Genomic DNA, 25,511 nt, shown 5'->3' on the forward strand with positions numbered 1-25,511 from the left:
GTCAGCGTATTCGATAGATTATTATTATTTTACTTATGTATATATATAAATATTTAAAAAGAGGAAATTTATAAATGAATAGGTGTTAGAGGTATATAGACAACAATTATTTTTGTTACTTATGTACATTAGCATCAATTCTACATAGTTTCGAACTACCCATGCTGTGCATTCGTGCAGAGCTCTTGTATCGTGTTCGGCGTTCCTGTTTCTCGTGGGAGAAGCAGAGAAAAAGCAAAGAGAGAAAGAGATGGTGTTTGAGAGGGAGAGGTACAGAAACTGTGTGTCGTTTTTGCGTGTATGTGAGTACGTTTGTGTGCGATTGCGTTGTTCTTATTGACTGGCTGCGCGCTGCTTTCAGGAGCTTGTGCTTGGGTATAAAAAGGCGGTAAAAATTTTAAGCTGAAATATGGGAACATAATAGTTGTACAACCATTATATACACACAGCACGCTACTTGACTTCGGGGTTAGGATTAAATATATGAATGCACATACACATACATGCATGCGTATGCATATGCACATTTTACTTACAGCGGTCAGACCAGAAAACCGAGTTCTTTCGACTTGCACACCACTCCTCTTTTTTCTTGCTTGTGTATTGCAGCAGCAGGCGTCCAGCACCACAACGCATACAATTCTTCCTAATGGAGGCTGAAGACGGACACCAACAACGTCAAAATTTCATACCGCACGCACTTTGGATATCTTGTTTTTGCCAACATTTTGCACCGCGTTTACGCATATTATTTCACTTTTTTATATCAGCATTTTTTGTGCACAAAAGATGAAGAGCGAGGAGAGCAGAATTAGGGATGGTTCTAGCGAGTTATCGAAACTTCGATATTTAACAAATTACCTTTTGATATTATATGCATGGTAACTATTGTTCGCCATAGATATGATATCGATGTTAATAAATTTCTTAAATTGGGCTTAGTATGGTTGGTAAATCATTTAGTTGGGTTATATAATGGAGAATATAATATGCGTGTGCTTAAAATAGTTGTACACATATAAATTACTGTTAATATAATAAAAAATATGATTGGCTTAAATGATAAATATATCGATAGGTTAATAATATCGTATATAATATACGCAAAAGGCCCATTCATTTTGTTTGTTTGCCTTCTTTCGTAAAAAAAAAAAATTAATTTTCTTAATGTATGTAAACAGCTGTGGCTAAATATGCGATTGACTTTGGTAAATTCTTAACTCATTATAAAATAAGGTTTCCATATAACACACTAAATTCGCCCCAATTGGCTGTTGAAGCGGCCGGCTTTTTCTTTTGTTTTTACCTGTTGGCCATTAGGTACAAAAATTCGTTTAGGTCAGATATACATAATTTTCCGTTAAATTAGTGCTAAGAAATTTAGTTTGTGATTTGTTTTATTTCGCGTTATCGTAAAATAAATTACAAAATAAAATACATTTGCATATAATTCGTATCCTTATGTGTCTAAATGTATTACTGTACTCACGAATCTTGGGTTAATATTGCGCTGTTTTATGTTAGTATGAACCAAAACAGAAATCTATTTCGACGCAGGCTACGCCCCATAATTGTGCTGCGCCTTAAGCATAGTTTGCATTGTGGCCAAGGAAGCCGTTAGCGATCGTTCTGGATTATTCATTCTAAGTATATATATAAAAGACCTAAGACAAATCTATACGAAATCACATAATTGAAATTAAGGAAAACCGAAAAATTCGTAACAAATGTACAAAAATAATGTTTTGTTTTTAAGTTCTTTTCTGTGTTTTTGTTTTGGGGGCGCAGTTGCTAAAATTCATTTTGGTTCAGTCACTTTGGAATCCATTGAGATTAATTCGATTTGTTATTGTTGTGACTAAACCAGTTACAAATTACAATATTTAATATTCAAGCATTTTATACAGTGCAATTTTCTTTGAGTTTACTTTGTTGTTTATGTTTATGTTTATTTTTCATTTTAATATTTTTGGCAATTGGTTACGCGCTGTTGTAGTTGTAGGCATATGTTAAAATCATCCAAATCCTTGACTGCAATCGGTAGTTTCGCCTACAATAATATACAAATATGCTAGAACAAGTATTCTATACCATTGTATATATATAAAAAGTGGTCCTTAATTCGAGACTTGGTGTGAGTGTGTGTGAAAGACTTTCGTTTGTTTTTTGTTTTTAGTAAATTTTTTGTTTTGGATGTGCTTTTTTGTTAGATGCTCGTCAAATTTGGTGTATTTTGCTAAAAAACTCACGTAGTTATTTAACGATATTACACTTAATTAATGACAGTGTTTTTGAAGACTTGCGAAATGTATAAATTTAAGTTCGTCGAAATGTAGAGCAAATTAAACAAATTGTGATAGTTACACTTGCAGGCGCGACCGTTTCAGTTTTTGTGGAAAGGACAGTACGGAACCGCTACGGTTTCTACAGAATTGTTTATAGATTTAAGTTTTTAATAAGCTAATATAAATCACGATAATATGGCCACGCTTCGCCGCGGACCGCCCTGACTGACGTTGTCCATTGAGGACCATTTCTTAATGCCATTCTTAAGCGCCTCGGCTGTCACCTTGTCCTGCATAACACGCGACATGGCCTCCAGTTTCTGTGCGCGCTCCTTTGATAGCGGCTCAGTGGGAAAATTTAACTCGTTCGCCTCGGCAAGCGTGCGCAGATCAAAATAATATTTGGCATAAACGGAAGAGGGCACATTAATGTTGAACTGCAAGAGCTCCAGAAACTGACGCTCCAACTCGTTCATATCCTCGACCGTAATATCCTTGAGTATCTGGCAGTAGTCCACGTTCCACACTGCCTGGTCATCCCACACCTTAGATGCAAGCAGTATGGCACCTGCAATGCAAGCCACACAATATAAATAAGAAAATCGTAAACTAGTTAAGGCGATATCCAGGAATAAATATTTTTTCCATGCAGACTATAATCATGAACTGTGGAGCTGGAGTTGCAGAACTCGAACTCGAATAAATCATTAATTGGAGTTAAAGTGAACATGGAGGACATAAACTATTAAACTTTAAACAAAGTTTTAAAAAAAAAGTCTCCCAAAAGGGATGAAAATGTTTAATAAATGCTACCAGACAATATATGATTATATTCTTTATCCATTGATAAGGAGAATTCCGTGAATATCGCGCATCTCGAATAACATACCCAACACCATGCGCTTCCAGTTGCATGGCCCCACATCAAGTTCCGCGTAGGTGAGCAAACGCTCCAGATAGACTAACGTTATGATGGCACACTCGGCCGTTAGTTGGGCGGCATTGAAGAGCGTGCGCACAAACTTGTAGATCTGTCGATGCTCAGGATTTAGTGTATCATAGTTGTCGGGCACATGGTCGTGTGTTAATGGATGCAGCTTCTCGTCGAATATGTCCAAACGTCGATCCGACTGACGATTCTTGATGTGATAGTAAATTGCTAGAGAAACGCATTTGACGGTGTTCTTAAGATTCGGTTGCGACACAGTGCTGTCATCTAAATAAATGGTGGAACAGGAGGAGCTCTTCTTGAGGCCACCTCCAATGCCGCCGCCAGAGCTGTTGGCGCCAGGTGTGTGCGCTCCGCCGCCTCCTATGCTGCTGTTTTGTTGTGCGATTTGATGCTGTGAGCGCTTACGTGACATGCCGCCATTTTCGACTTTGGAGCGCTCCAGAAACATGGTGGCTGCCGTGGGATCCACAGAAGGATCCTCTTCACCTTCGAGCGCCTCACGCTCCGAGATGTGCTGCAGATTCTGTTGATTCTCAAAGTTATCGGCATTGCTGCCCTGCTGATGTTGATGATGATGCACGGACATCGTGGCGCTACCAGATCCATGGTGACCGTCTAGCTGATGTTGGGATGTGTGCGGTAGCTGATGCCTCTCCTCAAACACCGGCGGTATATCCTTCGATTTGCGATCCGATTGTGGACTTGAATACGCACAGCACGAGTTCTTGTTGCCCATGGTCGATGCTTGATGGTGAGTCGCTTAAGATCAAAAATAAATGCAACTGCCTAGCGTCTGACTAGTTTGGTCTTCGCCTCTCTCTTTCTCTTCGCTTGCTTCACTTGGATTGCGGGCCAAAAGTAGCTCTTGCTACACTCGACTTGGGCCGGAATGGGTGCTCACGCTTTAGAATTCCTGCGATTTTTGGCACTTGCTCGGTTTCGTTGACTACTTGAAGCGTTTTTTATGAGCATGGCGCTGGCGTATCGTTCAACAATAACTGCTGCTGCCTGCAACCAAGCGCCGAACAAGAAAGTATAATCTGCAAATACAAACAATATACATGTGTTTTTAAATCAAGCCTGAAAAACATATAAACGGTGTTTCTTTATGCCTTGATAAAGCCTAGCCTAGGTTTACTGGTCCCATGTACAAAAATATAATAAATAAATATAAGATCTCTCCACTCTGCTTAGGTGTGCTTGCATTTTGTGCCCTCTAATTCTACAGTTACGTATAGTATTTATTTAAAATAAACGACCCAATGATAAAGATGCTGTCCGGATACCCCGCAACGTGGCGTACGCGATAAGATTCCGTTGGCCTGTTTATTTACAAAGCGATGGCGCTCAGATTATTATTGCAAAATTAATTAAGTCCGAGCACGACAGTCGGTGGGTGGACGGTGGCGTCGCTAAGGCGTGTCAAGGTGCTTGTGTGGCCGCACTATTGCTTAATTTGGTAAAAGGAAACTGGAAAAAATATTGAATGGGGCGGGGCCCGCTTTATGGTCAGGCGGTTTGGATTGATAGTCCAGTTTAAGATAAGTGTGTCACTGTCACTTGACCGAAACGTTTTGCCCATTCAACATTAATCATGGCCTTTTCACAAATAACAAATATCAGCAACAACAACAACATAGTCTTCAATTTGCCGCTGCGTGCATGGCAACGCCATGAGCAAAAACTTCACTCATACACACACATATTCACGTACACAATGGAGTAGTTGACTGCGTTGTTGCTAACAATAATGGTCTAATTAATTTGTTAACGCTGCATTAGCGTTAAATTTTATGCACACAATGCACTGCATCTTATTGGTATTTGTATCGACATTTTTATAGGAAACTCTAGCGAAAAAATGTTTTTACTTGTGCAGCTACTTACAATAAACTGACAGTAAGCACGCAACGTGTACACAATATCGTTCACATGTTTCGCTCACAAGCAACCAGCTGTTCTTGGGGTATGTTATACTCAAATGGTTCTGCTCTGCTTAAAAAGCATGCAGATTTTGGTAACAGACTTTTAGCATGCTGTTATTGTAATCGATTTTCGATGCCACAAGTATCGATAGTCTTATATTTTAACTGAAAATCAAGATAATATGAAAAACGCAGTAATAGGTTTAATTATATTTTTATTAGTATATTAAAAGTCATATGTTGTTATTATAATTTCTTGAAGGTATTTCGTAATAAGCACACACCTCAGCCATCTAAATACTTTCATAAACCAGCCGATTAATATGCATAATAAACATTTTGAGTTCAACATAGATGGAAATCAAAAAGTTTACTTTGTTTGTAAACCTTTTAGAGACGTTTATGCGAAAAAACGTTTGTTTTACTTTAGTCATAAATGAAACAAAATTATTTACAGTTTAGCGTGCAGCATGTTTGCTATAGGAGTGTATTTAGTGTTGTGCTGGTTAAAAATGGATTATACATTTTGAATGTTGCACAACAATCTGTGCACATTTATTTACACAAAACCTACATTTTGTTAGTTCGGTCTGGTTTTCTTTGCTTGGTTAAGTATAACATATTTATATGCAGTAAGTAGTTTATTCTTTAAATGTAATGATTGCTTTCAACTCATATATTTATACATACTTTTTTTATAAATATGACTTGCACTTTTCTAAAAAGAACGTCAAACGGAAATGATCATTTGTGATCTTTCAGTAGAATTACAATCGTATCCTTTTTGCTAAAAACCGCATAATGTGTTACCAGAAGTTTTTAAATTGTGTTAACCAAGAAATTTGACAAATTTTGATCAAAAATGCGTGCATAACTTATGTATGTATGTATTATATATTATCGAATTGTTATTGATATTGTTATTATTATGTTAGTTATACAATATGTGTGTATATATGCGTGTTAAATATTTATTGTTGCTACAAAACTACATTCGCTAGTAACGTTAAGACATATGTACGCTTGAATGTATTGTACGCTATGTTGGTAACAGATTTCATAACAATATTCTCTATTCATTTATCTTTTTCATAGCTTTTTCATATTAGCCAAACAACTGAGAGATATGCACAGACTTTAAATTGGACTGTGCCCCAAATCTTATGCCCGTTCTTACATCGTTCGCCTCTTAATTTTGTACAGAGTTCTACATAGATACAAATAGAAAGTGACTATAGCCGACTATAACTGTATTGCCTAATCGCTTTGAGCGTTCAATTTGTTCGATACACATACTTTTAATATTATATATACATAATATGTATTCGTATTTGTGGCCTATGCATATGTATATGTTTTAATATTTGGTATGGTATGGTATGGTATGCTATATTGTGTATTTGCTGTAGCTAAGTACGAGATTAAATATGTATATAAATATGTATGTTTGCAAGTAACTAACTGTATGGTTTTATACGGTTCATACGGCATATGGCATACGGCATAGCACATATGCATTGTTACCAACTACAGTAGTTAATTACAAGTATTTACTACCTTAATAAAGCTATGATCCCAATTTCAGCTGATAATTTGGTACCTTACCGCTAAGCATATTTACCACTGCCCTTTACCCCGCCCCGCCCGATAAACGCCAAGGAGCGCACAATAACTGTTCCCAGGCAAGGGAAATTCCCATTATTTCTTATCGCCCGCTCGTCTTTTGCCACCGTCGCTGTCTGTCGCTGTGCAAAGGGCAATGGTAAATCTTAAAAGAATGGTCCCGCTATCAGACATTTTGAAAAACGTTTAAAACATTTTAGTTTGGATTCCTCATCGAATACGAGAAAAACACAGACAAGAACTTAAAGAAAAGAATCGTCTAACATATAAACTGTGGTAGTCATTATGTTATTATTTTTTTTTTTGTTTTGGTTTTTCGTTTTTTGTAAACATAAGCCTTGTTCACGTATAAAAATAAATATGCTTATGGTATACAACACTTTTGGATGAAGTGTGCAATTACGAGTATGCTTTATAATTATACTTAACATTCATATATGTACGTACATACGATATACGGTATGCATCGAGTAGGTAGCCTGTGCATATGTGTAGAGGGAAATTCAAGTAAAGATTTCGATTTTGGTTTAGATAGTCTGTTAGAGGTCTTTTAGATATTAACACAAGTTGTATAGCTAGTTAATTTGTCAGGTATTTTTTAGTTTAGGTACTTAACATCTAGGCAGCCCTTAGCGTCCTCGCTTCCATTCGTAACTCCAAAATTGAGCAAAGTTTAGTATTCACAAACGAAAAAACCGAAAAGTTATAAAAAATAAAGTTTTAATCAAATAATTTGCATACAGAAATGTCATAACAAATAATTATATAATAAATTCCAAACTTGTTGAAAACTTAAGAAAAATATATAAAATAAGTAATGGATAAGAATAGAGTTTGCTCTAAAGCAGTATAAGTAAATATTTTTCAATCTATGAACTAAGCTAAGTAAATGCTTATTAATTGTTGTTGTTGTTACCGATAAAAACGAAATAATCTCCTACAAATGCCAGCTATTTACAAAATTGTGACCAAAATGTTAAAACGCTTTCGATTCGTGCTTTACGCTAATATTTGTTTATGCTTTCAAATTTGCTTAGCATTTTTAACAAACTAGTTGCAACAAATAATACACTATATATCAAATAGTACATTCATAAATTTACTTATTTTTCCTTTTATGTGATATTATTTGATTTTTGATTGATCAATTACTAACATAAAAAAAGTGCGCTAAGAAACTGCACATATAGCCGATATTTTGTTATTTATATCAATATTGATTAATCAACATATTTTATACAATTTTCAAATTATGTATGTAGTTATATAGTTGCTACTTAGTTGTTATTGTTGTTGGTATTATTATCTGTGCAGAGATTGTATCTAAGTATCTGTTATCTCTTATCTCTTATCTATTGCATATCGCTTAGGGGTTACTTATTTAGACGCATCTCAAGGACATTTAGTTGGCAGCAGCGCTATCTGCCGCCGCTTCCTTCTCTTCCCCGGCCTCCGTTTCCGCAGCGGGGTTATCCTCGGCTTCGGCTGCAGCTTCGGCAGCGGCGACCAGCGCACGTGCCTCGGCATCTGGAAGGGAATCGTATAAAGGATTAGTCGAGGCTACTCCTAAGTTTAATATAATCTTCAGGATCGAAGGTAGCTTTTGGAAGTCCTGCACATAATAAACCCAGCTAGGCATTTTCATGCAAAACAATGTACATACTTCTTTTTCAAAAATAAGTATGTTAACTGTTTCAATACTTAAGAAATTAAGACTCCAATTCTCATGATATTTTTAAGTTAATTTTAAGTCCAAATTACTAAATTCATATTATTCTTCTTTCAGTAATATTCTCCCTTATATTAAATGACGTTTAACAGAGAGAAAGGTCTTGATAAGTTAGTACACAGCGATATATCGAGGATTTTTATTATCAAATTCGGAACTTTTTCTGGTGTGAAAAATTTAAAATACATAAAATACAATTCCAAATATGGCATCAAATAGATTGCCAAGTCCAAAGTCCGATTCGCGTCTGCACAAAAATACGAATCGGACTAGCTAAAGGATGTAAGCACCTTTTCGTTCATATTTTAGCAGATTTCAATTTCAATTTGAGTATATTGTGGAGTTTCCTGGTCTTGACTAGCTTTATATGGTGCTTTTTCTTCGTCGATCTAAGAGCTCTGCGTAAAAGGTTTCAGTTTGTATAATGAAATGCAAAAGATCAAAGGCGAAGGACATTGCAATTAGTCCATGCCCAAATTAACTACGGCAAGCGGCTAAAAGGCAATTTGAGTGCTAATCAAAATCGAATTAATTTGCGAATCTAAGCCGAAGGCCATGTCTGCAGCCAGATAAGGTGTACCTACCTTTGATGGCTTGCTCCTTCCAGATCTTTTTATTTTCGGAGAGACAGGCGAGCCAGGGCTTGTTAATTGAGAACTTGGCTGTACTGGAAGCTAGGCTTTTGCGCGTCATGACGCATGCATTTGGTTTTTTCGTCTCATCGGAATCAATATCAACGCCAGTGGCGCTCTCCTCGACCAAGGGTCCTGGCTTGCTTTTAATCGCTGGGGCAATGGGCGTTAGAATATGCTCGAGCATATCGGACATGATGGTCATGCTGGGTTCCACAATGAAATCGATGAAGCCGATTTGAGATTCGGCCACGAGCGTATTCTTGCGATCACATAGCGGACTGAATGGTAGGCCCAGCTCCTTCTCGAGATCGCCCTGGCGAAAGAACTCCTCCAGCAGCAGCATCGTCCAGCGATGGTGGACATCCCAATGTTTCGCTGGATGGGAGATATCACAGCAGTGCAGGACCAAGGACAGCGCCTTCGATTTGTCTATGGTCGGCTCCTGCAATGTCAGCAGATTGCGCATAATCTTCAACTGCTGAAAGTGATAGGTCATGTCGGTGGCCAGCACCATATCAATGATGAGGGTGCGCAGCTCCTTATACTCCTCGCGCGACAAGTGCGACAGTATATTGGCGTCGTCCTCCCTCATTAGCCGAAAGCTGGCGCTAACATGGTGATTCTCCAGCACGGCCCGATCATTGTAGAGCAGCGCCGTCTCCGAGCCGGACATAACGTGGAAATTGTTGGTGGTGCCCGTGTGCTCAAAGTCGTGCAGCAGGGCCGCCAGCAGCGAAGCGAAGATCTCCAGGTCCGTTAGCCAGTTCATGAGACCCGTGTTGCACAGGCAATAGTGCATCGTGTGCATCACATCCACCGCATGAAGATTGTTGTGATATGGATTGCGGAAGCGACAGTAGCCCTCCTCCACACGATGCAGAAACGTCTCCAAAACGCCTGGGGCTATCTTAAACTTGTGCATGGCGCCATATCGATTGAGCAGATCATAGGCTACGTACTTAATCACCTGACCGCTGGCCGCCTCGGTCAATGCAAACACATCAAATGTCCAGTCGTCAAGGTTCTATTTAAAGGATGTGTAACAAAAAAACATATGCGGTTAAAATTTCATATGCGTACATATACTTAAACAGAGGAGTTTTCTAAATGTATCCTGTTTCACACCTTTTCTCCACACTGTGAAAAATCTACCTTTAATAACAATTGCTTGCCCGATCTTGAGATGAAATTTAAATATTAAAGGTTGATGAACAGATGGACTTGTCAAGATCGTCTCAGATGATCAAAGCTTTATATAGTTGGGTTAGAAGGATGAGGGTTCTTTGTGGAAATTCATTTCAAAATCCCCCCTTCTGGGTTGCAAACAAAGCTCAAAGGTTGTATGGGCGAAGGTTCACGTTTCGAAAGATTAGTTTCAAACTTGTTTACATACAAAATAAAAAAAAAAACAGCGATTTTAGAAATTCCACCCGCATCAGTGGAAAATTGTCGGACTGTTGTATTCGACTTTTTTAATCACTCATTTTCAAATATCTTTGAGTAAATTCAAATAATCCCCCGTTCTTGATGAATAAAAGTCTATTTTCAGACTAAGAGCTGCTCGCAACGAGTCTAAGCTGGATGAACTGTTGATTCCAATTAATTCTCTTGAGTCAACGAGCGATAAAATACAAATGTTTTGGTATTGATTTCACCCGTAAGGGTGGAAAATTAGTGGAAGACAGTTATGAAACTGTTTGTTAACCATCCGATTGGCTTGAAACCCACGTACGCAGATTGCGGAACCTAAATATTAATAAAATGAGCATGGTAGTAGAATTATGTAGGACTAATGGCATTATTATAGCTAGTATTAAAGCTTATTAAAGCTTACGCTGAATGTTGCTGTAGTAGCTTGGAAAATACATCACCAAGGTGGCCAAACTGTTCATTGCAACTTTTTATTTCTTCTTAATTTGAATCAAGTTATTTCATTCAACTAAAAATGTTTCGGTTTGGCAACTGAACAATATTTAAAGCGGAGCATGCGACGCCTTGAAATTTGTTTTCGCGCATTTCCATGTTTCATTTATTAGCACAAAAGCCTTCAGTTCATTTTAGTGAAAGGGCAAGAAATCAAAGGGAAAATGGTGCAAGCTTCGAGTTTTAGCGAATTTCATGTTTCTTTTCAGAAAACTTCACAAAGAATATTGCATAAAATACTTTGTGAGTGATTTCTGGGTGCGGTGCGAGGCGTGCCACCAAGTTTTGACCACTGTATCATATTTAATTAGAAATATGTTCACTGATCTAAAATGCTTAACAAGGGCAAACATTGTTTTCACTTCTAGAATACTTAATCGATTGATAACGAAAGTTTGAATATATAAACAAAGGTGGTTTCCGCCTTCTTCACATTTGAACAGTCTAGGTTTTCCACTCCAGTGCGAAATTTCAAATTTCCTTTATCTTTCATTATGAAAATGAGTTTTAATTCGATCAGATGAAAAATAAAAAAATTCTATCAATTTTTTTTAGAGAATCAGTTTTAAAATGCATTTTCATAGATATTAGAAAATTGCAATTGATAGATTTTCGCCTATTTTTCACCCGTGTTGATGATTTTAAAATTGGTGAAACACTTAAATATTCTTTTATAATGTAAATATTTTGAAGCCGACGTTACTTTGTCATAGAAATTTTGTAACCCATTTATTATTCAGTGTAGGCTGGCTTTTTTGAAGAAACACGTCTTTAATGAAATTTTACCAATGTCTTGGAGAATGAGCTCATCGGATATTGTTGAAAATAGTTTAAAAACAATATAATTTTCTAAATCACTGAAATACATATAATAACATTATTTAGGACGCCCATTGATCATGTTTTACCCCCATTTTGGAGGCAGTAGATTTCCTCATCAAATTGTCAAGACTCAATATGCGTCCTTACGCACCTTAGTTGAGTGGGTGTATTTGGTCGGGTTTGAGATTCGCCTAGGAGAACTAAAGCGCCGTTAAGTGTACTCACCTTTAGCAATTTGACGACATCGGGTGGAAACTGCATCAGCGTCGAGCTGGATACACGCCTGTAGATGCGGTCCACGAAGATGCCGGCGCGTATGGCATGGGCGACCGAACGGAATCTGGGCTTCTCGTCACTCCTGTTGCGAGTGGTGGCCATTTGGCGCGTGAAGGTCGAGGCCAACCATTCGCGCACCTCCGGCGGCACTGCATCCGGCTGCACCTCGGACAGTTCATCATCCTCGTCGGCCAGGCGCCTACAGGGGAGTGGTGGGGTTTGGTTTTGGGAATAGGAGGGTTGAAGAGAAAAAATGTATTAGTCCAGCTTCGTGTTATGTTTTTAATCAATTTTGTTTTTTATTCTTTTTTTCGCTAATTAGTAAAGAAAATTACCAAAACGCTTAATCGAAACATAGAAAAAATCAATTGGAAACCAAAAAATTGTTAGTAGCGCAATTTTATTAATTTTTTTCATTTCACTTTGCATTTTTTTTTGCTGCTGGTGTTGGTTAAGCTCAAGTTACAGAAACAAACTTAAATGAAAAGTTAAAGACAACAAAGAACAAAAAAAAGAACAAAATTTTATCTCAAACGAGTTTTGTGTTAGGAAGGGGGAAAAGTTGTTGGACGGGGGGGGTGCTCGGGAAACCAATTTCTAGTACATATTCGTGCAAGGGTAGATTATTGCATTCAAAAGAACGAAAATTAAATTTGGTTATAGACAATTTCGAACATGTTAACTGGATGCAAGAAAATCGCTATAAGGCAACAAAATAAACTGCATGCTTGTATGTGTGTGTGTGCGTAAGTGTGTGTGTTGTGTGTGTGTGAAGTTGGTGTTCGTTGTGGGCGTGGCATTGACCAAACAAATTTGCTAATTGCATGCCAAGTTTTTGCTTTGCGAGTGCAACAACAAACGTGCAACGTGCAACAAGAACCGAAGAAGACGCCACTTCTAAGGACTTTAACTTTAACTTCCAGTTCGACTTCGACCAGGACTTGGGTGCAGAGCTCACATGGAGCCTTTGAGCATTATATGCTTGTAATTGGCGCCGATAACAATTCGAAATTCTAAACTAATTGGTAAAATTTTGAATGGGTGCGTGGGGCAGAGGGATGCTAAGAAGCTTGCAGCCTCAATCAGTGCATTTCTATGGCAACACATGCCGCGGTTTTTTTACACATACTTATTTTCCATGAATCAAACAACACACACACACACACACACACACAAGCACACACAATAAGGATACACACACACAGTATCATGATAGAAACGGCTGCTCGTTATGGCACAAAGCTGCAAAGCACTTAAGCTAGCATCTCCGAGGCCGAAGCGACTTAAGCAAATTAGCGCCATATTTAATTATGGCTAATTAGTCGCAGTGCAGCGCTTAGACAGAGCTCCTCGCTGTGAACGGCTAACGGTACTAGAAACTGCACTGAACAGTTTAGTATCTCTTTAGTTTGTATCAGTAAAATCAAAATTGTTCGTTGTTTTGCTTTCCAAACAATGTTTAAAGGTTCGCTTCCTCGGCTCTCACACTCTTTTATTATTTGGAATAGAACAATTCAATTTGTTGAAATTAAATTCAATATAACAGAATATATTTGTACTTTGATTTGCCTTTTTTATTTCTTTTTTATCGAACTTAGTTAATTTTTTATTTTTTGACAGTACGATCGTTAGAACAATTTGATAAATTAAACAGAGTTTAGCTATATTATGATTCCGGTTTATTTACTACTTTCTTCTTTGTTTCGCAAAGTAAAAGTTAAAAATCGCAAAAATCAAGTAAGTTCACCAATTTTAGAGCAAGGTTCCTAAAATTGAACAATCAACCACCCTTTATGTGGAGTTTCCGGAAAACTGAAATTCTTGGAATATATCGTTAGCGTCTAAACCAGCTTCAGCAGAGTTCAACATGGTTGCTTGGTTCTTTTCCGGCACAAGCTGGCCAAGTTACATAACTCCGGGCGCAATATATGAGTATGCGCTATGCTGGTGCCGGCACCCGTCACCCCCCTTTACTGTGTCCCATAAAATGTCTGTGTATTTGTGCACTTCCTACCAACTAGTGACAAGTTCTATGACGGCTATCGCAAATATATACTTCACTCCTTTTGCATAGTTACTGGTTTTTGTTTAGCTAGGTATTTTTTTTTTGGTAACTACTAAATTTTGGAGTCAGTTATTTATTTAATACCATTCCGTTTTCATGGCATGCTCCGTTTCAGTGGCACACAACATAATTTTTCGCAAACTTTAAACTTTTATTATATGTAAATATAACACTGTATATAACACTATCTGGCCGGAAGTTATACGTATGACAGATGTGTGGGATAGATATTGTGTTGTCGCACCTTTTCTTCTTTTCCTGCGTCTCCTTGGCGCGATACTGAATTATGAACTGGATTAGCTCAACGGTTATGAGACTTTGACGGCTGCTTTCACGCCTCAGGCGACTCATCGCGACGATCACGAAGCTAGTGCTCCTGATTCTGCTCGCCACGGGCACGGCTCGCTCTGCTGCCGCTGCTACTGCTGCTGCTGCTGCTGCTTTTCCTTTAGCTGTTGCTGTTATTGTTGTTGTTTTAGATGGTGGTGTAGACATGGAGCGGCGTCGACTAAATTGACTTTGCGTCAATGTCAGCTATTTTCTGCTCTATCTACGCTCGCAATGCCATACGCATTCGCTCACTCGAAATAAACCGTAATTTATCACTGTAGAGCAATGAGTGGAAAAGAGAACGAGACGAGCTTAACCAGTGTTGGGTCACAACAGCTTGCAATTAGCGCCAAATGCGCTTTTAATGATGACAACAGGCGACAGAAATAACACGTGTGCAAATATTTGTGCAGCTTTTCTATTTTTTTTTTTACGTTTTTACGTTTTTGTTTTTGGCCTTTTCGCGTTGAGGGTTTTAATCCTTTTGGCGGCAGTTGCTGCGGCGCGCGTAGTTCGTTCGCTGCGAGTTAAATTTAAACTAAATGTTCTGCCAGGTGCGCAAAAGTGCTAGAACATCGCGAAACTGGAGCTGCTTGCGTGCAAAAGGCTCAGGCCCAAGCCAGGAAGCCACCTACTCTGAGAGCCTGTGCGTGCTGCCTTATGTACTATAGTAATTCGCCAGCAGAGCACACTGTAAAACTGTGTGTGGGGCATATCAATTATGTCAGCAAACAGCAAAATAAATAAAAGAAAAAAAAAATAATAAAAACAAAGGACTCTCGAGTCGACCTAAGGAGACCGCAGGCAACTTTGCAACTATTGTGTACAAGCTAGCTCGTATATTTCTTTTACAACTTATTTGTACAAAACAATTACACAAAATGCTAAAAGGCATCAGCAACAACAACAATAACGGCATAGCTATAGCTGTATCCTGGCTGGCTGATAAACACGACAACATCACGAGCACAAAGCCTTTCCAGCTGGGAACTTCCTTTCTGAGCCCTGGCGTTTGCTTCATTGTGTTTAATGACTTTGCATGCTAGCGCGAATCTCAAGATGGCGGACTCCGCACGAAGCAGACGCAACGGCACTCGACACTTGGCCGGGGTTGGGGTCGGGGTCGGAGGTCAGCATTCAAGGTAGCTCTTACAAGCGTTGCAAACGGTTTTATTTCTCATTCCAACTGCCGTTTCACATGTCTTTAGCGCTTTTGTTTATTTCTCCAATTGCATTTCATGTCATAACGTTACAATTTTGTAGCATTTAATTTCGCCTCAACCTGCAGCGAATTGCGTGCCTGGCTTTTGTTTCCATCGGTTATGGGCGCATTTGCATGATTCGAGTCTAAATGCTTGTACTGTGTGCAGTTAGAAATCACGCTAGCCTCCATTAGACAATGCCTCGAGGTGGGCAACAGGTGTCGCATTGTTCGAAAGCTTGTTATTCAAAGACTCTTCAGCTCGCTCTGTAAGATAGTCTAAGTGATGATAGCTCCTTTTCACTGAATCAGCAAAGACTGCATAACAATATTTTCTTGGAACACTCAAACAGTTCGTGTAACAGACAGCTCTTTCATATCTTAGAAACTTACAACTTTTTTTGCGTAAGCTGAATGCCAAAAATTTACGGCTTTAAGCCATTTGGGCGCATGCCTAGCGAAGCATTTTGTGGCCCCAAACGCTTGAGCTTGATTTTAAGGCTCATTTGAGGGCAAACCGACAATGGAGCCGACGACCAATAATAATGCGGGGACCCCAAAAGTATGCCACTTAATAGTTATGCGTGCAATTTCCTGTGCCCGTGCCTGAAGCATTTTGTCGTCGACGCTGTTGTCATCGCCGCCGAATGCCGAACACGGGAAATTGCTGCCAAATTGGCAGCATTGTTTTCTGTCAATGATTTTTTGTATGGCAGCTTCGAAAACTGAACAGAGCCCCACAGAGCAAACCATTTGGCAGGAGCTGTGTGTAGCATCACAAAAGCCAGGAACACGCACATTGCGTGTGTGGAATCATTAGATTGTAAATCCTGTAAAGCTGCAAGAGCGTTGCTTCAGATATTTTGATGCCAAAGTTGAGAAACTGTTTGTTGAGTAATCTAAAAGTAAAGCTATGCTTCAAGTTCATATAAAGCTCTGTGCTTCTAGGTGTAATTTCCTGAAGACTGAACTGAAATACCAACTAGCTTTTATAATGCAAGGTTTTCAGTTATCTGCGAGGTCCCACAATGGATTTGGCAACCCTCGCATTACTACGCCTACGGCCAGACTGATTAAAGTGCGTCTTCGCCGTTCTGTTGTTTTCTGGCATTGTATTGCCATTGCCAAAGGACAGGAGCAGTAGGACATCCACTGAAAGGACCTTGCAATTTAATGCGCCTATTTCACTGGTGTCCTGTGTGTGCTCGCCGCTGCTTATGTGGCAAAAATTGGCAGTTAACATCATTTATTATCGATTTTCCTTTTGTATGCCAGAAAGACAGGCCGCTCTTTGCAATATTTCTCCGGCTTTCGAAGGGTGTTTTCTTGGGTTGGTATTTTTGTTGCTATTCCAATTGGGGGTCACTTAGTCGTATGGCCCCGTCTACTGGACTAATGCTTCACGCGAAAGATGATTGATGATTGCGACCCGCTGTCCATATAAATGATACTACTCACAATTTGCTAACGGTAACGATTGTATACTACGTTTTAGCTACATATAGCGACCTTCAAATTGTGCTGCCTTCCCAGTTTGACCTAATTTTTTGAACTTTTTTTATGGTGGTCTGGAATCTCATTGGAATTTTTTTTTTCGTTTTAATTGCCTGCAATTCGATCTGCAGGTGGAATGCTACAATGAATCATTGATTGGCATATTTAATGAGTGTGTGTGTGTGTGCGTGTGTGTGTTGAATACTTGCTAAATCAAACTTAATTTGAATTTATGACATATTTGCAATTACTTTTTCGGTTTTGGTCGCTGCAGCATTACGGCAGAAATTTGCTTTTAATTATGATTTATTGGGAATGCGCGTATTTTTCACTTTGAACATTTTTCACGCGCGTCTGCGAGTGCGTGAACCCAAAAACTGAAAACACATTAAAATGATTTCCACCTTATCGGCATGAATGAAGCCGCAAATGGCATTTAATTTGTGAATTTTGTACAATTGATACCGACGGCAACAACAAGAGGCCTCGGCCACATACAAAAATACATATAGACATATTAGGGTACAATTTTATATCTATGTCAGATTTTACAAAAATTGTGATTTCTTTTTAGTGAATTTTATTATTTTTTTATCATAATTAAACAATTCGAAAAGTTGCGTCAGCAAACTTTCTGATAAGCCAATTTGGAAGGTGGAACACTTTGTGGGACATTACTGTAGATAGGTGGCAGCACAATTTTACAACGAACAGTGCAATTTACAACAAATAAAAAAAATGTACCAAATTTAATGAAAAAATACCACTATTTTAATGTTACGAGAGCTCGTAAATTTATTGTTATTCGGAAAACGACATTCAAAGGTTTAAATATTTGCTCAAAATGTTAAGATGTAACGCAACAGGGAGATCCACTGTAGTACCATGGATTATATAAATGACCAATTTTGGTACATTTGTACCAAGTGGCAGCCGTGCTGACAATGTGTCCCTCCATTTTCATATTTTGTAAATGGGTATGTATTATGTTTCGCTTTTAACAGCTAACGGAACATTAGGCCTACTCGCACCGCCAGCGGCTTAGGGAATGCCGTTAAACGAAGATTTTTGAGCCCGGTGGCAATGTCGGCGCTTCGACCGCGCCGACAAATGACATGCTAAACTAATTTTTGGTGTCATCCGCACATGTTTAACACGGAATTCTAGTGACTGGAGACGCCCCACAAGTGACTTGTCCTGCGGCGGTAGCTTGATTAATTTTTGGCCGACAAGTGCTTAGTAATAGAGTGCGAGAGAGTTGAAAGACACAAATCATTGTGGAATGACTGTTATGGTGCTCTGTTGCGGTGCGGGTGCGGGTAATTGTATTTTTGACGAGTGCAGCAACAAAATAATACAGACCCCGCTAGAAGGAGATTGAGTGAGTGAGTGAGACAGAGAGAGAGAGAGAGAGAGTAAGGACAAACCGCGAGCGTATGATTCGTTTACTGCTGTTGCTATCGTTGATGCTGATTATGCTATGTCGGGCATATCGGAGCACATGCGTGGAGCTGCTGCGACAAACGGTATCAGTGGAGGACGATAAAGACTGGGTGGATGAGTTGCATCTAAATGAAAACAACAACAACAACGACATCAACGATAAACAATCAACAAAGAAATCAACTGTTAACGTTACGAAACAAATGACGGCAACGTCGCACCGCTAGACGATCTGTAGTGAGGGATAAGCTCTCCGGACAGCCGACAGTGTGCAACCAATTAAAAAGAATAGTGGTAAATGTCTGGGATTAGTCGGGCAATGAGCGGCACTCGCCCAATCCCGACCATTCGATGACTTTGCGTGCCAAGGCTAAAACTCAATTGACAACAAAATACCAATGGCAACCAAATGTGCCGTCGCCGCCAAACGCGGCCAATTACTCACATCCAAATGGCGCGCTCTGGGGCTGGACAGTGGCTGCTGCTTGGCAGGATTTCAAACAACACAACAACAATGTCACCACTGTGCAGGCGCAACGAACGTTGAACAAAGGAGATGCAAAAAGACAATGAGTAAGTAAATATTTGCCTCGACAACGCATTTAATACTCTTGCAGCAGTATTTAAATGACAAGCTTATCAAATATACATTTAGTTTGGCATTTTCATGTTTGCACAATTTCATTTATAAGCACAGCTCGTATATCAGGAATAATTTAAAATCCAGAGGTTACATTTCATTACATTACAGAATTGCTATACGTATTAAAAAAGTCAAATTTTTCAAACTAATCATACTTTTCCACATGTTCTCTTTGCTGCAAGAGCATACGGATCGTTGTGGGACTTTGCTGCGTAATAGGTCCGATGGGAGCTGTTAAGGCTCTTGCCTGCTTGAACCGAGTCGAGTCTTTGTTGGCAGTTTCAATTTCGTCGTATTTATTTCACTCATCTCTTTCGCTGCAGCGCTGCTCGAAGTGCAGCAACGCATATAAATGGCGGTCAATTGCAGCTCGTTTGTTGTGCCACCGTTTGCTCTGCGACCCGATTAGGAAATGGCCAACTGGGGACAGATTCTGAGCGCCGCCCTTAAAGCCACCCCAACGCGTTTAAGCTGCACACTAATTATGTTTTGCAGTCAGTGGAAAATGGCGTTGGTTGCGATTGCTTTGCCTCTCCGGATATCGGTGGATGCAGTTGACTGCGTTTTCAATTACCTGGCGGACTACTTACTAGGTGGGTTGCTGGGTGAATTAAATTACTAATGGGAAGGTCACGTGTAATGGAGATTTACGTTATGTTCGCGATGGCTATGCTATACTTAAGTGATATCAATGGTAATGTGAAGATGTTACAACGAGTCGAATGTGGGTCTCCGGATTGTTTTGATTCTACGGTATATTTTTAGCCCTGAGTAAGGTAGCAGGTAACGCGATGCACGGAGTAATTTTTTATAAAGGCTTAAAAGAAATAATCTTTAATTCACAAAACCTACCATAATAAGATAATTGGTTTATTTGAGGAAAGGACTAACAAGTTAATACTAGGAACTAGGCACAAATATTCACGTTGTGCCTTGATTTTGGCCACGTGAGATTTGGTTGTGGTGTGTCTGTATCTATGAATGCGGTTCTTAAAGAGCGGCTGCATGTCGTCGATTCCAGCGCCAGACGGTTGCATCATCGCACACATAGACCAACACGCTGGCATCCCGCGAAAAGGCTATCTGACGCACGGTGGCGACGCTCCGCAAATTGTGCAGCGTAGTCATGTGTGCGCCTTCCGGATCACTAGGATCCATCTCCCACACATAGACTTTGCCCTGCTGATTGCCCAAAGCGATGACCTTTTGCCAGGGATTGAAACCGAACCGCACAAACCATATCTCACATTCATCGTATTCGAACTCGGCGATAATGGTGCAGGAGGAATCACTGGGCTTTAGCTGCTCAAAGCTCTGATGCAGTTGGCCAGGCTTCCAGCAGACGATGGCATTCTCGCAGGACTTGGAAAGCACAAAATTGCCGAACCACTGCACACAGTCCACATAATTGCGATGTATATCACGCGTTGAAAAGTCCGGAAAGTGCTTAGTAATTGTGGGAAACGGCAGAGTCGATTTCTCTTGGCTGAACGTTTGTGACAGCTCAATCTTGTGTTGAAACTCCTGGGTATTAAGGCACCATAGCTTGAGTGAATGATCCATGCCGCTGCTTACAATGCGATCGCCGCGCATATTAAAATCAATGGAAAGCACCTCATCGCGGTGACCCTCAACACCGCCAAAAATTGCTATGCAGACATGCGTCTGTATATTCCACAAACGTATGGCATGATCCTTGCTACCAGAGAGTAGCAGCTGCAGCTTGTGTGGATGAAATTTGAGTTCATTGATCGCCTGGCCATGACCAATGTAGTTCCCCACCGCCTCGTTCTGTTCAATGTCAATGACGCGTATGACCCCGCGGTAACCAGCGGCGGCAAGCAGCGGGGCAGACGATTTTAAGTCGTATGACCAGGCGCAGGTGTAAAAGACCTCATCGGGCTGGCATTAATGTAAAATTTGGCATTGGTACAGCAAGTCTAGTTTCGGGCAAATGACTGCTACTTACATCCGGATCTGCATAGCAGTGCAGCAGCGTCAAGCCGCCCTTGCGTGGACACTCGTAAACGGTGCAACGATTGCTGCCCGCTGTGGCAAACACCTGCGGCTCGTCCTTGCCGAGCAACGTGTTGAACGACACGCCAAATATGTTTGCACCGTGGTTCTCCTTTACATGTGTGCTTGAAGTAGATTTTGCATCAACTTGAGCATTAATTTCTTTGGAGTGCAACTTACTCGTATTTATAGGCCGCGCCGCTTTTTGGCTTTGATTTGTGACTGCGCCGGCCGCGTCGTTTGCTGCGAGTGCTGGATGCCGGCGATTTGCTTCGTGATGTGGTGCTATTTGTGGTAAAGCTAGCCGATTCGTCCTGCATGTGTTGCGGTGTGCGGAAATTGTTGCTATTAATTCTGCTGCCATTTGCATTTTCAACTTACGCCGCACGAATCGTCCGAGTCATCTGGCTCGTTGTCGTTTTTCACTTTTTCGCTGCTCATGACACTTTAACACAAACTCGGTACACACAGCCAAACGATAATAAACAATTAATCTTGTTTGCAAGAAATTTGAGCAACAACACGAGTGTTTTCCTACACTTTTGGCGGCAAGATACACGCGCAGCGTTGCCACCACGCGATCGGTATAGCGCTGGTATATTGTATAACATTGCGCTGTTAATCAACATATGCGATATCGATAGTTGCGCTCTGAGTGTCGATAATGTACACATCGCGTGAAAATTAAATTAGCCCCAGCCCAATAGTTTCGATACCTTCCTCGATAAAAAACGCGCGAACTTAGTTTACACATGCGCAAGCCAATTGAACAATTATTAGTTTTGTGAAAACATTGAAAAAATATGGAGAGGACAATCACATGCCATAATATTAACTGTGAACAAAAATTTACAAATATGCATGTTCCAAATGTATGTATTTACTTATTTAAGAGTGTACAAAATGCAACACAAAGGGTCAAGGTATTACAGAGAGCGTAGAAAGAGGGAATAAAATGGATGTACAAAAAGTGGATTCATATTTATTTACAAAGTTAAAGTGATATACGTGTAATAAGGGACAGTATCAAGTCAATATATACAGCAAGTAGAAAGGAAACGCAGACAAGTATCAAGTAGTATACAGACAGAAGTTGGATATAGTTGAGAAAGACAGACAGAGACAGAACGTTTTCTAATTGTTGTTGTTTGGTTTTTGTTGTTGTTGTATCTGTGTTGGTTAACGTAACGTAACAACGTAAAAGGCAACTTAAACGTTAAATATTGTACAATAACTGAAAATGCATACAAAATTACGCTAATTTATGCAGTATAAACCATTTGCAAGTACGTTTTATTCGTCGACATTGATCTCGCCCAGACTGGTGTGCGCAGGCGTCTTTGTCGCTGAACGGTCGCTTTATTACTGCAACTGCTACTGCTGGAAACACTTTGACCCGCGGCAGCGCCGCTTGTTGCATCGCTTGGTTCTGTTGTTGTAGTTGTTGTTGTTGTTGTCGTCGTCGTCGTCATTGTTGTCGTCGCTGTTGTTGCTGTGGCCGCTGGCGTTTGCTCCTCTTGCACGGATTCGGCGACAGTTTCAAGTGTTTTGCCTACCACCAAGTCCTGAGTGTCAGAGGCTGCCGGCGGCCCTATTAGTCCACTTTTCGGAGTAAGGGGAACGTCATTTGTGCGGCTCTCGATACTCGTCTGATTTTCGGAGTCAGTTGCCGATGGCGTTGTCTCCTCCGCCGCCGCTGAGTGCAGGCTGCAGCTACTGTTTTTGTTGTTGTTGTTGAGATTCTTGCAGTTGCCATCGCAGCGCTTGCTGGCAGCATCGCTGTTTGGGCCGGAGCGTAGTTGGTCGGGATGTGGTCAAGTGTTTTTTTGCACAGCAGTTGGCAGTGAGTAAAAGCGAACCGGTACAGACAACAAATTATGGTACGGTTCGTTGTTTGGCATATTCGTGTTCATTTATAATATTTTTAGTTTTTATTTTCATGATTTTATGTGAATTTTCAAAATATGGTTGGCAATAGAAAGAAAAAATAAATAGAACATCAGTTTTTGTTTTATTGTATTTTTTTTTTTTTGTTTTTTTTTTTTTTTGCTGGGGTTTAAGTCAATTAAAGCGAGTGGATTAGTTGAGCAAAGCTACGAGAAGCACACGGACACAAACACTCGTCGCCAAGCAAACAGTGTTCGACAGGTCGTTGGGTCAATGCTGGCAAAAAGTGTTGCATATTTTGACTGTCGGGCGAGTTGAGAGCGAAACTTTGTTTGCTGTTGACCCACCCATGTGTGCCACCCACACTTGGTTATGTAAATCGAACAATCGTGTCATGATGTTGTGAATAATTTATGGCGAATGCAGCCAGACACAATGTATCTGTAAAATGGAGCCCAGAGCCCATAATAAATGTGCACTGCGAGTGGCAGGCACATTGGGAATTTGGGCTTTTAATTGAAAGTTTGGCCTTCTGAGGTCAATAATTATGCAGTGTGCGCAACAAAATGCTCTTTTCGGCTTAACAAAATAAATGTAAAAAGGTATGGGAAAACTTTTCCAAAAAGTACATAATTCGTAGAGATTTGTGGTTTTATAGCAAGCGTAGAGTAACGAGTTATGTTTAGCGAGTAACGAGTAAAGAAATGTAAAGGCAGATGATTCGAAGACAGATGTCATCTGGCGAACACGAGAGGACCAACTCTTCAAAAATACTAGGTAGAGACATCAATTAAAAATACACCGAGAGTTAACTTAGTTGAATTTGAAAGAGAGATAGAGTGAGACAGTTCTTCAATAATACGGTGCTGATTGCATTTGAATATCACACGATTCGCAGTAGTAAATAACATATTGTAGTAAATTGGACTAGACTAGCTAAAATACACGCGTTCTCTGTATTAAATGACACTTATTTTGTGTATAGTATGAGATAGATGAGACCATGATGAAATGGCGATGATAAACTTTGCTGCGATTCTGTAAAACAAGGCAATAATTGTAGAGTATAGTCAGTTTAACTGACATTAGAACAGAAAATAGCACTACAACGTATGAGAGATAGAAAGTTAAAGAGTTAACAAGAGAGTTAAGGAATAAGATAGAGAGAGAGAGAGAGATAGAGTGGGATGATATGAATAGAATAGTAGTTGTGGTAGTTGGGTAAGTTTTTAGTTTAAATGAGCGCGCGTTGGGGTTTAGAGGGGAGAGAGAGTTAAAAAATTAACAAAGTTAACGACAAACCAATTTTGAAGTTTGCTCTATAAAGACTTACTCTTCGCTCTCAACGGATGAAGACGCAATCCGCCCCAATTTACTTTTACCTGACGTGGGGCTTCTGCTCAAACACAAACACATATATAAAAAGAAAAAAAAATATATATATATAAAACGTGTGAAAGTTGTTAACGGAAAACAATAAGAAAAAAGAATTTGTCGTTAGCTAAGTATGTGATAGATAGTTCATAATGATAAATGTATATAGTATGTATGTATGTAACAGCTCCGATGGAATACACAACTCATGAAACTGGTTTGAAGCTTGCCTTTGTGTGCAATCCGAATATAAATTCAATTATCTTAAGGTTCGAGCTACGCAGCACTATACGGAGAAACCTACTAATACGCTAAAGCCTGAACCAATAGCTTGTACGATCCCCGAAAGCGCCAGCAAATTATTGGCCGGTTCGTGGTTAGATTTTGGTTAGAAAATAGTGCAAACAGCTTCAAGTCCTGTACAAAAACAACACACACACATTACTTGCACCTACCTTGACTCGTCTATGAAAACTGCTTCCAGGACACGCGCCGCATAGTGCAGATTGCGCTGCATATCCTCGTAGGCGACAGCCTCATGATCCATGCGTCGCAGCAGACTGCGTATTCTGCAAAGGGGGAAAAACGATTACTATTTGTTTTGGGACTGATGCGAATTAGAGAATTAGGGAAACTTTCAATATATATCTGTGCTTATACTTATTGTTGCGACTATCCGGAATAGTAGATGTTAAAATTAGTGTTGAATTGATTTCGAAAACATTTTAAAAAGCAAACCTATTACAAACATTTCTTGTTCGTTTCTTAAATTAATTAGTTTTTGTTTTGTATATTTACAGCGCATTAAAATTTTGTTGCATACTTTTTATACTCTGTACCAGAAATTTTGGCTATCGGGTCAGAAACATACGAAATTTTAATTTTCAA

General features: G+C 39.7%; 3 protein-coding genes across 11 annotated transcripts in view; all 3 read right to left on the bottom strand.

The window, feature by feature from the left end:
• Positions 1-1,379: 1,379 nt before the first annotated feature.
• On the bottom strand, positions 1,380-5,141 carry CycY (cyclin Y). 2 transcript variants are annotated; one of them, XM_064679072.1, is made up of 3 exons: positions 5,125-5,141; positions 3,175-4,277; positions 1,380-2,853 (listed from the first exon to the last, which is right to left on the bottom strand). In XM_064679072.1, the coding sequence occupies exons 2-3, from the start codon at positions 3,971-3,973 to the stop codon at positions 2,471-2,473; spliced, it is 1,182 nt and encodes a 393-aa protein (XP_064535142.1). In that variant the 5' UTR covers positions 3,974-4,277; positions 5,125-5,141; the 3' UTR covers positions 1,380-2,470. The 2 variants fall into 2 exon arrangements, with proteins under 2 accessions (XP_064535142.1, XP_064535141.1); XM_064679071.1 differs by having other exon boundaries at positions 4,952-5,132.
• A 2,164-nt stretch (positions 5,142-7,305) lies between these two features.
• Positions 7,306-25,511, bottom strand: part of Pde1c (Phosphodiesterase 1c) — a 93,938-nt gene continuing 75,732 nt past the window's right edge. For 2 of the 8 annotated variants that reach the window (XM_064679049.1, XM_064679045.1), the window contains exons 4-9: positions 25,079-25,192; positions 24,583-24,645; positions 22,653-23,141; positions 12,120-12,369; positions 9,099-10,173; positions 7,306-8,312 (exon numbers count right to left, since the gene is read on the bottom strand). In XM_064679049.1, coding sequence (XP_064535119.1) covers positions 8,188-8,312; positions 9,099-10,173; positions 12,120-12,369; positions 22,653-23,141; positions 24,583-24,645; positions 25,079-25,192 — 2,116 coding nt within the window. In that variant the 3' untranslated portion in view covers positions 7,306-8,187. Of the gene's footprint in view, positions 8,313-8,621; positions 8,913-9,098; positions 10,174-12,119; positions 12,370-14,479; positions 14,945-22,652; positions 23,142-24,582; positions 24,646-25,078; positions 25,193-25,511 lie in introns of those variants that run through there. The other 6 variants (XM_064679052.1, XM_064679051.1, XM_064679048.1 and 3 more) reach the window with 5 other exon arrangements.
• Positions 20,165-21,932, bottom strand: esc (extra sexcombs). The gene is made up of 4 exons (XM_064679054.1): positions 21,744-21,932; positions 21,543-21,676; positions 21,316-21,487; positions 20,165-21,248 (listed from the first exon to the last, which is right to left on the bottom strand). Exons 1-4 carry the CDS (start codon positions 21,801-21,803, stop codon positions 20,337-20,339), a joined length of 1,278 nt encoding a protein of 425 aa, XP_064535124.1. The 5' UTR covers positions 21,804-21,932; the 3' UTR covers positions 20,165-20,336.

The sequence above is a fragment of the Drosophila montana genome, unplaced genomic scaffold, assembly GCF_035044405.1.
Source record: "Drosophila montana isolate Dmon_TW-CO22-7 unplaced genomic scaffold, ASM3504440v1 contig_1964_1, whole genome shotgun sequence".
Classification (NCBI taxonomy): Eukaryota; Metazoa; Arthropoda; class Insecta; order Diptera; family Drosophilidae; genus Drosophila; species Drosophila montana.

What these genes read in the sequence shown, in the direction of transcription:
- CycY (XM_064679072.1), bottom strand. Translation starts at nt 3,973, where the DNA reads ATGGGCAACAAGAACTCGTGCTGTGCGTATTCAAGTCCACAATCGGAT. An exon ending in CTGGAAGCGCATGGTGTTGG is followed by an intron (nt 2,854 to 3,174) that starts GTATGTTATTCG and finishes CTTGCATTGCAG; the next exon opens with GTGCCATACTGCTTGCATCT.
- esc (XM_064679054.1), bottom strand. Translation starts at nt 21,803, where the DNA reads ATGAGCAGCGAAAAAGTGAAAAACGACAACGAGCCAGATGACTCGGAC. An exon ending in ACTCGGACGATTCGTGCGGC is followed by an intron (nt 21,677 to 21,743) that starts GTAAGTTGAAAA and finishes CAACACATGCAG; the next exon opens with GACGAATCGGCTAGCTTTAC. An exon ending in ACTGCTATGCAGATCCGGAT is followed by an intron (nt 21,249 to 21,315) that starts GTAAGTAGCAGT and finishes CATTAATGCCAG; the next exon opens with CCCGATGAGGTCTTTTACAC.